General features: G+C 44.8%; 1 protein-coding gene across 6 annotated transcripts in view; it reads left to right on the top strand.

The window, feature by feature from the left end:
• Positions 1-13,892, top strand: part of LOC141148368 (uncharacterized) — a 442,230-nt gene that overhangs the window by 294,276 nt on the left and 134,062 nt on the right. For all 6 annotated transcript variants that reach the window (XM_073635779.1, XM_073635781.1, XM_073635780.1 and 3 more), the window contains exons 9-10: positions 11,560-11,867; positions 12,871-13,165. In XM_073635779.1, coding sequence (XP_073491880.1) covers positions 11,560-11,867; positions 12,871-13,165 — 603 coding nt within the window. The remainder of the gene's footprint in view (positions 1-11,559; positions 11,868-12,870; positions 13,166-13,892) is intronic.

Raw genomic sequence — 13,892 nt, 5'->3', positions numbered from 1 at the left:
TTATTGATACATTTTAGGTAATGTCTTATGTTTTGTTTTGTAGGTTTTTTGTCTGTCCTTGTCCCCAGACTATCTTGTCCAATAATAATTGGTCTGTTTTTTCAATAAATTTATTTTGATCTAATTATTGATTTCTTGGTTATTATTTCCATGGGCTCTGTTATGTGGTGTCTATTGACACAGACAGCAGGACTCGGCCTCGCCCCCCTGGTGCCCGCATCATTGGACTTGATTGACAGCAGCAGGAGCCAATGGCTGGACTGCTATCAATCTATCCAATCAGGACCCGAGTCACTGAGTGGAGAGGGTGTGCTCGTTCTCTGCGCTGGAAAGACCGGGGATAGGTGAGTAAAAAGGGAGTCTGGGGGTGCTGCACTATAGAAGGTTTGTCACCTTAATGCATAGAATGCATTAAGGTGAAAAAACACAAGAGTTTACAACCCCTTTAACATATGAAAGACCTTGCCATAGACATGTTGGTCACAGGGCATTCCCTGCCAGCAATAAATGGAATTAGGCTGAACACTCTACTACAAATAATATGTACACCCCCCAGTTCGGTTCACACCAGAACTCCCAAACAAGGGAAAAGTTTGGCCCTGAGCCGCAAGCTCTATTAAAGTCTATGGAACCCGAACATGAAAAATCAAAAGTCCCCATTTTCAAGGCTTATATGCAAGTAATTGGCCATAAAGAGTGTATGGGGGTCTGGGTACTACTCTGGGAGATGTGTATCAATTTCCAAAATTTGTTTTTAAAAATGATTGTTTTTAAAGGTGCAGTGATTTTATTAAAGCTTAAAGTGAAACAATAAAAAATTAAACATTTCTTTAAATATAGTGCTTGGGGGTCCCCTTAGTGTGCATGTAAAGTGGCTTCATCTGTACCATGTATAGAATCTGCTGCAGCAAAACTGACATTTCTAAAGAAAAAGAATGCATTAACAATGGCTCGCGACTGCAAGCCATTGTTGGCACCTGGCAATAAAAAAAAATTTGAAAGAAATGGCGTGGGGTCACAAATGAGGCGGTTGGTGGGCAGGTTGCATTCCCTTTGAATGTCAGCCAGCCAAGCACTGGCATTGTATGACCAGTGGAGATGACCACAGACTTTTCTGGCCTGCCTCAGGAGATCTTGTAAGCCTGAGTACCTGGTCAAGAAACGCTGCACCACCAAATTCAGGACATGTGCCAAATGAGGAACATGGGCCAAGTGTCCCTGTCAGAGGGCCGAGAGAAGGTTGGTGCCATTGTCGCATACAACCATTCCTGGCTAAAGCTGGCGTGGTGTCAACCACCTCTGAGCCTGCCCCTGCAGAGCTGACAGAATCTCTGCCCCAGTGTGGCTCCTGTCCCCTAGGCAGACCAACTCAAGCACCGCATGACATCTTTTTGCCTTACTGCTTGCGTAGCCCCTTGAGATTTAGGGAGCACTGCTGGTTCAGAGGACAATTCTGCAGAAGAGGCCATAAAGGAAGAATAAGAGGAGGGAGGGGAGCATACAGATGTTGTGGCAGAATCACCACTAGCTTTTGGAGGCATAGTGGCGGAACAAGCTCCAACACTGAACCCTGTGCTGCATCCTTCCCAGCTGCCAGCAGTTACCCAGTGCGCCGTGAAGGAAAGGTTATGTCCCTTCCCATGCCTGCTGGACCATGAGTCAGTGGTAATATGAACCTTACTGCTGACCTTACAGCACCGCAAGCGTGCTGTTCTGGCCACGCTTGCTCCGCTTCAGACATAGGTTGCAAACAGCAACGGATGATCTGCTGCACACGTGTCAAAAAAGGCCCACACCAAGGAACTTTTAAAAGTCAGCGTGGAGTCAGCAGCGTCCTGCACCTGCGGAGCTCTGCGGTGTGATGCAATAGGGTGGGTGCCCTTAAGCTGCCCCCTAGAGGACATCCTGCCTCGTTGGAGTTGTGCCTCCTCCTTCTCACTTTCCTCTCTTCTCTCAGGCACCCAAGTACGGTCAGTGACCTCATCATCCCCTCCCTCCTCGTCACTGGAGAAAACTTGGCAGTATGCTGCAGCTTGGGGAACATGACTGCCAGTTTCCTGTCCTTCTGTGGCACCCCCTCTCTCTAGGTTCACGTTACTCCCTTCCTCCACCTGGGAACCAACGTCGGAGCCTTCAAATTGCCTTCAAATTGCTGCGCATACTCCAGCAGCATGTAACCTTCACTGTGGTTGAATAATTCTGGGGACTCCTCCATGCATGATGGTGGGGCTATGGAAGGAGTGAGGATGAGGACGGCATCATTATCCACTCCACCAACTCTTCTGCATGTTGTGGCTCAATAACATGGCCAGAAGCAGAAAAAAAAAAAAAAGGACAAGCTTGCCCCATGGCCATCTGCAGAGAATGCACCATGTCCACGGCCACCACTACTGTTGACTGTAGACACAGAGGCTGCTTGCCCTCTTTTAGTGGCCTGTGAGCGTCTGCCTCTCCTTGGTGGCCTTCGGGACATGATGGGGATTTTTTCTTTTCATAGCACACTACACTGTATTATATACTGTGTACACCACCTGCACTGTATTATATACTGTGTACACCGCCTGAAGTGTATTAGAAACTGTACACCACCGAATGCACTGTATATTATTGGCTACACTGAATAAATATATATATATATATATACAGTCAGGTCCATAAATATTGGGACATCAACACAATTCTAATCTTTTTGGCTCTATACACCACCACAATGGATTTGAAATGAAACAAACAAGATGTGCTTTAACTGCATACTTTCAACTTTATTTTGAGGGTATTTACATCCAAATCAGGTGAACCGTGTAGGAATTACAACAGTTTGTATATGTGCCTCCCACTTTTTAAAGGACCAAAATTAATGGGACAAGTGGCTGCTCAGCTGTTCCATGGCCAGGTGTGTGTTATTCCCTCATTATCCCATTTACAAGGAGCAGATAAAAGGTCCATAGTTCATTTCAAGTGTACTTTTGCATTTGGAATCTGTTGCTCTCAACTCTCAATATGAGATCCAAAGAGCTGTCACTATCAGTGAAGCAGGCCATCATTAGGCTGAAAAAACAAAACAAACCCATCAGAGAGATAGCAAAAACATTAGGTGTGGCCAAATCAACTATTTGGAACATCCTTAAAAAGAAAGAACGCACGGGTGAGCTTAGCAACACCAAAAGACCCAGAAGACCACGGAAAACAACTGAAGAATTCTTTCCCTGGTGAAGAAAACACCCTTCACAACAGTTGGCCAGATCAAGAACACTCTCCAGGAGGTAGGTGTATGTGTGTCTAAGTCAACAAGACTTCACCAGAGTGAATACAAAGGGTTCACCACAAGATGTAAACTATTGGTGAGCCTCAAAAACAGGAAAGCCAGATTAGAGTTTTCCAAACAACATCTAAAAAAGCCTTCACAGTTATGGAACAACATCCTATGGACAGATGAGACCAAGATCAACTTGTACCAGAGTGATGGGAAGAGAAGAGTATGGAGAAGGAAAGGAACTGCTCATGATCCAAAGCATACCACCTCATCAGTGAAGCATGGTGGTGGTAGTGTCATGGTGTGGGCATGTATGGCTGCCAATGGAACTGGTTCTCTTGTATTTATTGATGATGTGAACTGCTGACAAAAGCAGCAGGATGAATTCTGAAGTGTTTTAGTGAAATGATCTGCTCATATTCGGCAAAATGCTTCAGAACTCATTGGACGGCGCTTCACAGTGCAGATGGACAATGACCCGAAGCATACTTCGAAAGCAACCAAAGAGTTTTTTAAGGGAACAAAGTGGAATGTTATGCAATGGCCAAGTCAATCAACTGACCTGAATCAGATTGAGCAAGCATTTCAGTTGCTGAAGAAAAAACTGAAGGGAAAATGCCCCAAGAACAAGCAGGAACTGAAGACAGTTGCAGTAGAGGCCAGGTAGAGCGTCACCAGGGATGAAACCCAGCGTCTGGTGATCTCTATGTGTTCCAGACTTCAGGCTGTAATTGACTGCAAAGGATTTGCAACCAAGTATTAAAAAGTGAAAGTTTGATGGAGATCCTGGAGATGCCAGTGGAGGTCACACGATCCGAGTCTAGGGAAAACGAAGATCCTGGAAGTGACGTTGGCGGTGAGGGACAGCAACCAGCGTGGAACGGATGTAGTCATCAAAAAGGGACGCATTTCGGAACTGCTATTGGTTGAAAAAGGAACCAATAGCAGTTCCGAAATGCGTCCCTTTTTGATGACTACATCCATTCCACACTGGTTGCTGTCCCTCACCGCCGACGTCACTTCCGGGATCTTCGTTTTCCCTAGACTCAGATCGTGTGACCTCCACCGGCATCTCCAGGATCTTCCAACATCTGCTGGCAACTTCATTGGAGTCCCTGCCGCTACTTACCCACAGTCCTGGGAGTCTTACAACAAGCTGCGGACCCTCCTGATGCTGGATCGCTCTTACCATCAACGATGTTATGCTTATTCTACTTTCTGATCTTGTAAGTGTTTTTAATCCCGCTGGGGATATTAAATATTTTAATCTTCTGCACTTAGAGGCGCCTTTTTTTCTGCTTGTGTTTTTTAGAGTTTGCTTCCACTTTCAAAGCTGCTGCCCTTAGTGTTGAAGAACCACCATTACCACCACGGGACCCTTGGTCTTATATATACATTGCCTGCTTAGTCCTGTTGTCCAGAGCACCCTCAATTTTACATTGTACCACAGTATGCAATTGAGCTACTGGCCTGTCCTGCATCCAGCATTCTTTCGGAACGCACATTCAGTGCTGCTGGAGGCTTTGTAACCGACCATAGGGTGCGCCTGTCCACCGACTCAGTCGATCGACTGACCTTCATAAAAATTAATCAGTCTTGGATCACCATCAGCTACCAAGCACCTGATGCTGATGTAAATAATTCTTTTTTAAATGTCAGATTCCTTCAAGACTGCCTATGCTGATGCTGAGTGACTATCCTGTTATGCTGAGTGACTATCTTCCTCCTCAATGATCATTCTGATAGCCTGTAAGAATATTTTTGGTTCTGGGCGCCGCTACCAGTGGCTAAGGCCCAATTTTTCAGCCCTTGTTTAACCACCTCAATACAGGGCACTTTCACCCCCTTCCTGCCCAAGCCATTTTTCAGTTTTCAGCGCTGTCGCACTTTGAATGACAATTGCGCGGTCATGTAACACTGCACCCTAATGAAATTTTTATCATTTTTTCCCCACAAATAGAGCTTTCTTTTGGTGGTATTTGATCACCTCTGCGGTTTTTACTTTTTGCCATAAACAAAAGAAGAGGGACAATTTTGAAAAAACACAATATTTTTTTACTTTTTGCTATAAAAAATATCCAATTTTTTTTTTTTTTTAACAAATTTTTTCCTCAGTTTAGGCCATTATGTATTCTTCTCCATATTTTTGGTAAAAAAAAATTGCGATAAGCGTATATTGATTGGTTTGCGCAAAAGTTATAGCGTCTACAAAATAGGGGATAGATTTATAGCATTTTTATTATTAATTTATTTTTTACTAGTAATGGCGGCGATCTGCGATTTTTATTGTGACTGCGATATTGCGGCGGACACATCGGACACTTTTGACACATTTTTGGAACCATTCACATTTATACAGCGATCAATGCTATAAAATTGCATTGATTACTGTGTAAATGTGACTGGCAGGGAAGGGGTTAACACTAGGGGGCGATCGAGGGGTTAATGTTACATGCACAGATCCACAGTCCTGCTCTGTTACCCGGCAATCGCGGGTGCCCGGCGGACATCGCGGCCGCCGGGCACGCGCACCGGGTCCTGAGCGACGCAGCGGGTACGCGCGCACCCCCTAGTGCCTCGGGAGGGCGAGGACGTCATATGACGTCCGCCCAGAACAACAGAAGCCTCGTCCCACCGTCATATGACGGTGGGCGGTGGCTTACTGGTTAACAGGGGCGTGTAATTACAATTTTTGATGCAATACTTTTCAGCAGGGCCTCCCCATCTTTGGCATATGGCCAAAAAGATGTCGGGGTGAAGAGACCATTCCCCTGGGACTAACTGCCGGTGATTTAAGTAGTCCGCCTGCCAGTTCTCTACCCCCGGAATGAAGATTGCCGATATGCACAGCGCATGCTTTTCCGCCCAGATTAAGATCTGGTTTACTTCTCTCTGAGCTGCATGACTCCTGGTGCCTCCTTGGTGATTGATATAAGCCACTGCTGTGGCATTGTCGGACTGGATCCTGACAGGGCAACCCTGTAACCTGTCCAGGTCCAGGCCTTTAGGGCTAGATATGCCGCACGGATCTCCAGAATGTTGATGGGTAAGGCCCTCTCGGTCTTAGACCATCTCCCTTGGACAGTTAACTGTTCCAGAACTGCTCCCCAACTGGAAAGACTGGCATCTGTTGTTACCACTCTCCAGGTAACTGGTTAAAAGGATTTCCCTTTTTGCAGATTCTCGGGTATCAATCACCAACTGAGGCTCTGATGCACTGTAGGAGACAGACACATCAGAAAATCTAACGCCTGAACCTTCTTGTTCCAGGCAGACAGGATACTGTTTTGCAGCAGTCTTGAGTGAATACTGAGCATAGGGAACTGCTTTGAATGAAGCCACCATCTTCCCCAGCAGCCTCATACAAAGGCGAATAGAAGTACCCTTCTTTGCCCTGACTACCTGAATCAGATCTTTTATGGCACTGATCTTTGCCTGGGGAAAAAATACCCCTTTCTGGGCTGTATCTATGACCAGACCCAAATACTCCAATCTTCTTACTAGTTTTAAAGAAGATTTCTCTAAGTTGAGGACCCAACCTAGGTATTCCAGGTAGTTGATTGTGGTGACCAAGTTTTGGTCCAGGCGGGCTACCGACCGGTCTATTAAGAGCAGACCGTCTAGGTATGCTATTACCGTTATACCTTGGGCCCTTAATCTGGCCAGAGGAGGGGCCAAGATTTTTGTAAACACCCGAGGTGCAGTAGCTAGCCCGAAAGGCAGAGCTACAAACTGAAAGTGGCGTTCTTCTACCTCAAAACTCAGGTACTTTTGATGAGCAGGTAAAACAGGTACAACCTTGATGTCTATTGACACCAGAAGTTCTCCTCCTTGTAGGATGGAGACTACCGATGGAATCTATTCCATGCAAAAGGACCGTACCTTTAGGAATCAATTTTGGATCTTTGAGATCTAGAATGGGTCTGACATCGCCATTTGGCTTTGGCACCGTGAAAAGGATGGAATAAAACCCTAATCCCTGCTCTTGCATGGGAACTACCACGATGACCTTTTGCGACAAAAGTCACTCCAGCGCTAGAAAGAGAGACTTCTTTTTCTCTGGGTCTCTGGAAACATCTGATCTGAGAAAACGAGGAGAGGGGAATTCTTGGAACTCTCGTTTGTAACCTAGAGTTATTGTGGAAATAACCCATCTGTCCTGAAAAACCTCCTGCCAGAGCCTTGGGAATTGCAGCAGTCTTCCCCCCACCCGAGCAAGCGGGGGCACCCCTTTATAAGGAGGCTTTAGCGTTTTGTCTTGTAGACTTCTTCCCCCAGGACTTCTTTTGTCCCTGGGGTTGACTCTGAAATTTAGTTATTGAGCCTGACGGAGGAGGCCACCGCTACTACCTGGAGGTTGATGCCATTGGCACTGGAGACAGAGCACGTTTAAAAGAGGGACGTTTACTCCTTTTCTTAACTGTCAAGAGATCCTTTGGATATAATTGTCCAAATCCTCTCCGAACAGCTTTGCACCATGAAAGGAAATCCAGCCAGAAGCTTCTTATATGGTGATTTGGCTGACCAATTTATCAACCATAAGACTCTACGCATATGCACCAACCCAAGCGTAAGGCAAGAGGTCTGGAGGATAGAGTCTCTGATTGCATGAACTGCAAAACACAAAGCCGCTGGAAGTCACTCCCAGGCTTGCTGTTCAGGTAAAACTTTGAGGACCTGTTTAACATGGTCTCTCAGGTATTGACAAAGACCGATTGCTGCCACTGCAGGTTGAGCCACTGAACCTGCCAAGGCGAAAAACGTTTTTTAACAGGAATTCCATTTTCAGTTGGATCCCTGAGCATTTGAACATTGTTAACAGGACAAGTCAGACTTTTATTTACGGAGGATATGCTGGCGTCAATTGCCGGTATACCCCCATCTTTGTAAATTTTTTCTCCATAGGATAAAGTGTTGAAAACTTTTTAGGAGGGAAAAAATGTTTATCTGAGTGAACCCACTCAGAATAAATAGCTTTTCCAGTAAACCATGAAGCAGAAAAGGCATGTAGAGTTAGAGGAGGTTTCAGTGAACCCAAACAAGAGGAGGGTTCTTTAACTGACTCAGATACGGGTAACTTAAATGTGGAGCGGACCAATCCAGCAAGAATTTGCCCCAGTAACCTCTCTTCCTAAGAAGGTGAAGAGGGTTCTTCCACACTTGATTCCTCATAAGAGGAGTCATCAGTTTCATCCCGATTGTCTGAGGGGGATTCCTCTCCTTTTTCCCAGAGTTCCTCTGTTTGAGGGTCCTGGGTGGCAGAGGGGGACCTAGTGCGTTTTCTTCCACTGAGTAAAGATGCGATTAAGGTCACTAGTCTTTCCTCTAATCCATTTAAGGTTGAGGAAAAAACCTCCTGAGTAATGTACACGGGGGCTGAAGTGCCAGAAGCAGATGCAGCCTCTGACCCCGACGGCTCACCCTGGCCAGCTTCCCCAGGTCCTTCAGGGGGGGAAGGTGCTGCAGAGGGGGGTCCTCAGAGCCTGAGGAAGAACCATTAGAGCCCCTATTCTTCGGGGGTACTTGTACTTCTTCTGCCCATAGTGCCAAGCAACAAGGCAGAGGTACTACCAGAATGCACTGACTGCTGAGCAATGTAGTTCAGCAACTGCTGCTGCTACCAAGTTTTTAGTCTGGTGCTTAAGTAAATGTTGCCTTGGGAATGCCTGTGTCTTCCACCTCACATGCTCCCGTCTGCTCTGTGTCCCTCCATAGGCCGTGTGCATCTGAAAAGGATGCACTTTATGGCTTGTGTGTAGCCTGCGATGTGGGCGTCTAACCACGCCGACGTTGCATTAATGTTCTGCCCCCCCTTCTCCGTTCACCCCTTCAGCCCCCCCTCGTCCTTTCAAAAAAAAGACCGATTTCCAGCGTGACCCGAGGCTCTGATCCTCGGGACAAGCCTGGAGAGGAGGCTGGGGTGGAGGAGGGAAGAGGTCCGGTGGATGGGAAGCCGCCATCATGGCGGTGGCAGCGAGCGGCAGCGGCGGGTGGTGTAGCATACTACCGCTTCCCTGTGCACAACTTAAGCTGTGGGGGGAGAATCCCTGTAGGAGAAAACCCCCCTACCCACATCCTACCTGGTGCATGGCTTAGATGAGCATACAGCATGGACACCGAGACAGACTGAACAAGCATGAAAGATATGTGCTCTTGACAGCCCCCGGTGGTGACTATAGGCATAGCATACATTTACTTAAAGGAGAAACCTATTAGAACTAGAAAAATTCTTAAGGAGTCTCCCTTACCTTATCCAGCTGCAGGGTTCTGTGTAACAGACCCAATCTTCAACTCTCACGGTGGGCTCCGTTTAGAGAAAAACCTTTAGAGACAGGGGCCCCCTATGTATAGGGGGATCCGCAGTTCTGGGCCTGTAAAGCACCACGCCAGGGATATGGCTGAAAAAAACAAATACTGGATCCTGGGGTCCAGCTCTCTAAAAAGAGAAGCGTTACAGGTAAAACATTGTTTCTTCAGACACAAGGCCCGGGTACCATACAATTCGGCCTGGAAAAGTCACTTCGAATGGATCTGGTTGCATGGCTTGCCCCAGTATAGGATATTCCAGTGGAGCTCAGCACAGCACATCTTTACTCATAAACCAACACCTAAGACACTGGCGAAAAAACTGAGGCACTGCCAGTAAGGGGAGGGATTTTATAGGGGGTTGAACTTCCTGTCTAGGGTGTGCCAGTGTCCAATCACCTAGTGATACCCATATAACCCATCAGTAATTACTGAGACTCTGTGTCCCGTGATGTACGAGAAAGATATTTAGTTTTTAATTTTGAATACTATTAAAGTGTCTATAGTATCTATACAAATGTAGCACCCTGGAGTTTAGGCAGGGTTGCTCCCCAAAATTTACTTGCCAGGAATAATTATCCTGGTCGATTGTTAAAGATCCATTGATTTCTCCCTAAGTTTGGCCTTGTTGCACTTTTCTTTTCTACCACTAGGTGGCTGGGTACTTGGTGGTACTGGATACGAGAAGGGCAATGCAAGGTCAGGTTATGGGTATATGGGGTATCTCAGCCAATGGGCAGGAGTTTTCTTGGATCCCTTGTCCTGCTGGGAGAACCTATATATTTGGGTGGAGTCAGGTGATATGTGTTCTGTGCCACCTGGACAGCTGTCTGGGTGGATGTGTGTTGTACTGCCCCAGCTGCTAGGCCAGAGATTGAGCCTATCCCAGGCAAATCTGGCTGCTAGACTGTCTGAGGGCCTATCCAGAAACAAGAGAGTAGCGTAGGGTTGGGATTGCGGCTTGCAGTCCAACCAAAAGTTATGGTTCAGCCAGCCGGAGAAGCTGTCGTGGTTGGAGGTAGAAGGGAGCATTCTCACCAACCGGGGATAGTGAAGAATTGGGAAACTTCAGTGGGTATCAAGCCAGGAAAGTGACGCTTGCAGAGCAGCCTTGTGTGTCAAGCCAGGGGCCGAGCAGGCCAGTAGGGTGAAGCTTGAGAGGTATCGTGAGTGCCAAGCTAGGGACCCTGCAGAGAGGCGGGGGTGATGCTCCAGGAAGATACCACTGTGAAGATTGAAGGAGCTCAAGGGATTCAATGGCAGTAAATCAGTATGTCTAGTGAGAGACCGGGAGCTCAGTGGGCTGAAGAACTACAAGGAGAGATTTTAGTAGAAGTGAAAGGAACTGTTACGCTTTGTGTTAGGAACAGTTAAAGACTGTTGCCATAGGAGACAGCATTCCTTAACATGCAGATGTAGCGGCTTGCTGGATGCCTTTCCCTGCATGGCTGTCCTCCTATTGAAGTCTCTGAGTCTGCCAATTGAACTTGCAACTAAGGGTGTCCTGGCCCTAACCCTCTTTCCCCCAAAAAGTTTGTTAAGAGAAATAAAAATCTCTTTTGCAATCAAAAAGTGTCTGGCGCCCAATAACTTTATCCACCTTGCACCCACCATGCCTCACAACCCACCATATACAGAAGGATGTCAGCTGTCTTTTGGCCCTGGAAGTTCTCATTAGACTGAAGGAGGCCTGGGACCTTGCTACACAAACATATTAATAAGGATAGAAGGTTCAGTTCTTATCTCCCCCCCACCTGCTGTTTCTTTCAGTGTTTTAAATGTTTTGTTTATTCTACATTGTAAAGAATGCAACATGATTGGTGAGACCCCTCTAGCAGTAGTAGTGAGAATCGAAACAGGAGAGTTCATAGAGATCAATTTGGAACACTGGAGGGGGTTCAATCTACCAGCTTCTAAGACATTAAAATATTAGTTTTGGATGAACTGGCCTTTCATGTACTGTATGTGTTCAGATTCCTACATCTATGTCTCTATTCCAGGATCTTCACAGTCGAGAAAATCTCTGCCCAACACCAGAATGGAAAAGGAAATAAGCAACATCATGGCAACCCATCTGAAAATACTGGGAGAGGACATAGGAGGATTTCAATACTTTCTTTGTTTAATAGAGCGTTTTAGAGGAAGCAAAATTCTGATGAAGGATATTAAAGGTAAATCTGTGAAGGAAATGGTTGACCTCATCATTAGCCGCCATACTATGGAACACGCACAAGCAACAGTCAATGAAGTTCTTGACCGTATGGGCAAAACCGAAATAAAGATGTTAATTGTGGAAGATATCAGTAAGGTGAGTAACACAAATACCTACACTAATCATCTGTGCTGTCACTTCTCTCTGCCATAATACAAACACAGATCAAGGCAACAAAATGTATATCTTAGTTTTGGGTGGGTAGCGGTTGCCGTGCGTTTCTATCAAAGACAGAAGTGTTGAAATCTAGAAAGTCTCCACTTCAAAGTGGTCAATTATCAGGAAAAGCAACAGATCAATTCTGATCAGAGATGTGTTTATTATTTGTAGATTTGTAAAGCCAATGCATTTCACGGGCATTCAGAATGTCTGCTTCATCAGGGCTGATTTTATGGAACCTTCATTCTCGAGGCAACAAAAAGAAATACAAACCCCATCATATATACAAAGAAAGTCTGCTTTTAGCTAACAGAAAATATGTTTGTGTTTATCACATTGTGTAATCATGTTCTCTGACCATGTATGATGTGATCTAAAATAATGTAAAAATAATGATGTAAAAATATAAAACAAAAAATAAAATAAAAACTGTTAAAGTGACACTACCCTGCATCTGAGCACTACAAACCAACATAAACTCCCCCATCCATCCATATCTCCATGCATTATTTTGTTGAGAAATCACTTTTAAAAGCACCCCCTAGCATTTCTGGTCGTGGTCTACTTGAGTAAGGGCAGATCATTCATATAGCATTTACTTCCTGGAATCCATCTGCCCTTAGCAGAGGAATCCAGGCAGGAGGGTGTGCTTAGCTGAGAAAACCCCTCCTCCTTAAGACTCCTGGGATGTATAACATTCTTACATATTACTTATATCATTATTAGACATGTGCAATTAGTTTCGTTCCAAATTCATTTTTTAACGAATTTAGACAAATTCATTAATTCAGAAATATCCAAATTTTCGAATTTCCGAATTATTGAAAAAAATCAGCATTCATAGAAATTGTTATTATGAAGAATAATTTATTTTATGGTGACAATTCTACGCTGTTATTTTTAAATATGTTATTTTCATGCTGATTTATTTTATTGGCAGAGTTTAGCATTTACCAGCCTACCTATGAAAAAGCAAGACAAAGTAGCAAAAAATCTGAAAAAGCTTCCAGTAGGAAAATGGAGACAATTTAAGATGAATCTTTGCAACATGAAGCCTCCAGGTGAAGCTGAAGAAATTACGATGGAAAATCTGAACAATAAACTCAGGAAGCAAGTTGTTGAGTTAATCTTCAAGTGCTACAATGAAAAACTCGGGAGAGAAAAAATCTTGGGGATTCTTAAAGATCTAAAAGAGCCTAAGATAAGGAGTAAGATTCAGAGAATATTTAGAGAAGGTGAGTAACATGCATTTGTACAGTACATCATATACATGTCCAACAGTATATTCTGTATAAGGGTGATCAAAAATCACTTTATCACAGCTATGATTCCAGTACAATGATTACTAAAAATTTGGCGTGTTAAAGCTGGACTCCGGTCATTAACCCACCCCCTAGACAATCTCCATGTTCGTTTAAATCAAAATCCTGATACTAAAGCCCCTTTTACTTACAATCTGTGGTCATGTGACACTCCTGGTTCTAAGTATTCTATCTTCTAGACTGCAAAGTGGGAAGGTCCTTCTTCAAGTGTCTGCCTGTGTGACATGGACATTTCTTATTGGCTCTCCAGCAGATATAAAAGTTTAGGGTTCAATCAAAACAAAGAGACAACAAAACCCAAACATTTATCTGGCAGGAGCCAAACGTCAGGTATAATAGCAGTTGTAAATGATAATATATGCCTGCGCAATTTAAAAGTATTTATTAATAATTGGATTTTTCCTACAGCTTACCTGAAAAATCCTTTTCTTGGAGTACATCATGGGACACAGAGCAGTCATAATAATGACTATATGGGTTATGCACCACACTGGCAGATTAATCAAACAGGAAGTCCTCCCGTATATAACCCCTCCTACACAGGAAGTACCTAATTTTTGTAGCAAAGTAATAAATATCCCCAAAAAAGAGGGGGGGGCCTCTGTATCCCATGATGTACTCCAAGAAAAGGATTTTACAG

Source organism: Aquarana catesbeiana, linkage group LG06, assembly GCF_042186555.1.
Source record: "Aquarana catesbeiana isolate 2022-GZ linkage group LG06, ASM4218655v1, whole genome shotgun sequence".
In the NCBI taxonomy this organism is placed as follows: domain Eukaryota; kingdom Metazoa; phylum Chordata; class Amphibia; order Anura; family Ranidae; genus Aquarana; species Aquarana catesbeiana.
The sequence above is the reverse complement of the archived record's forward strand: the minus strand, read 5'-3'. Positions and strand labels throughout refer to the sequence as shown.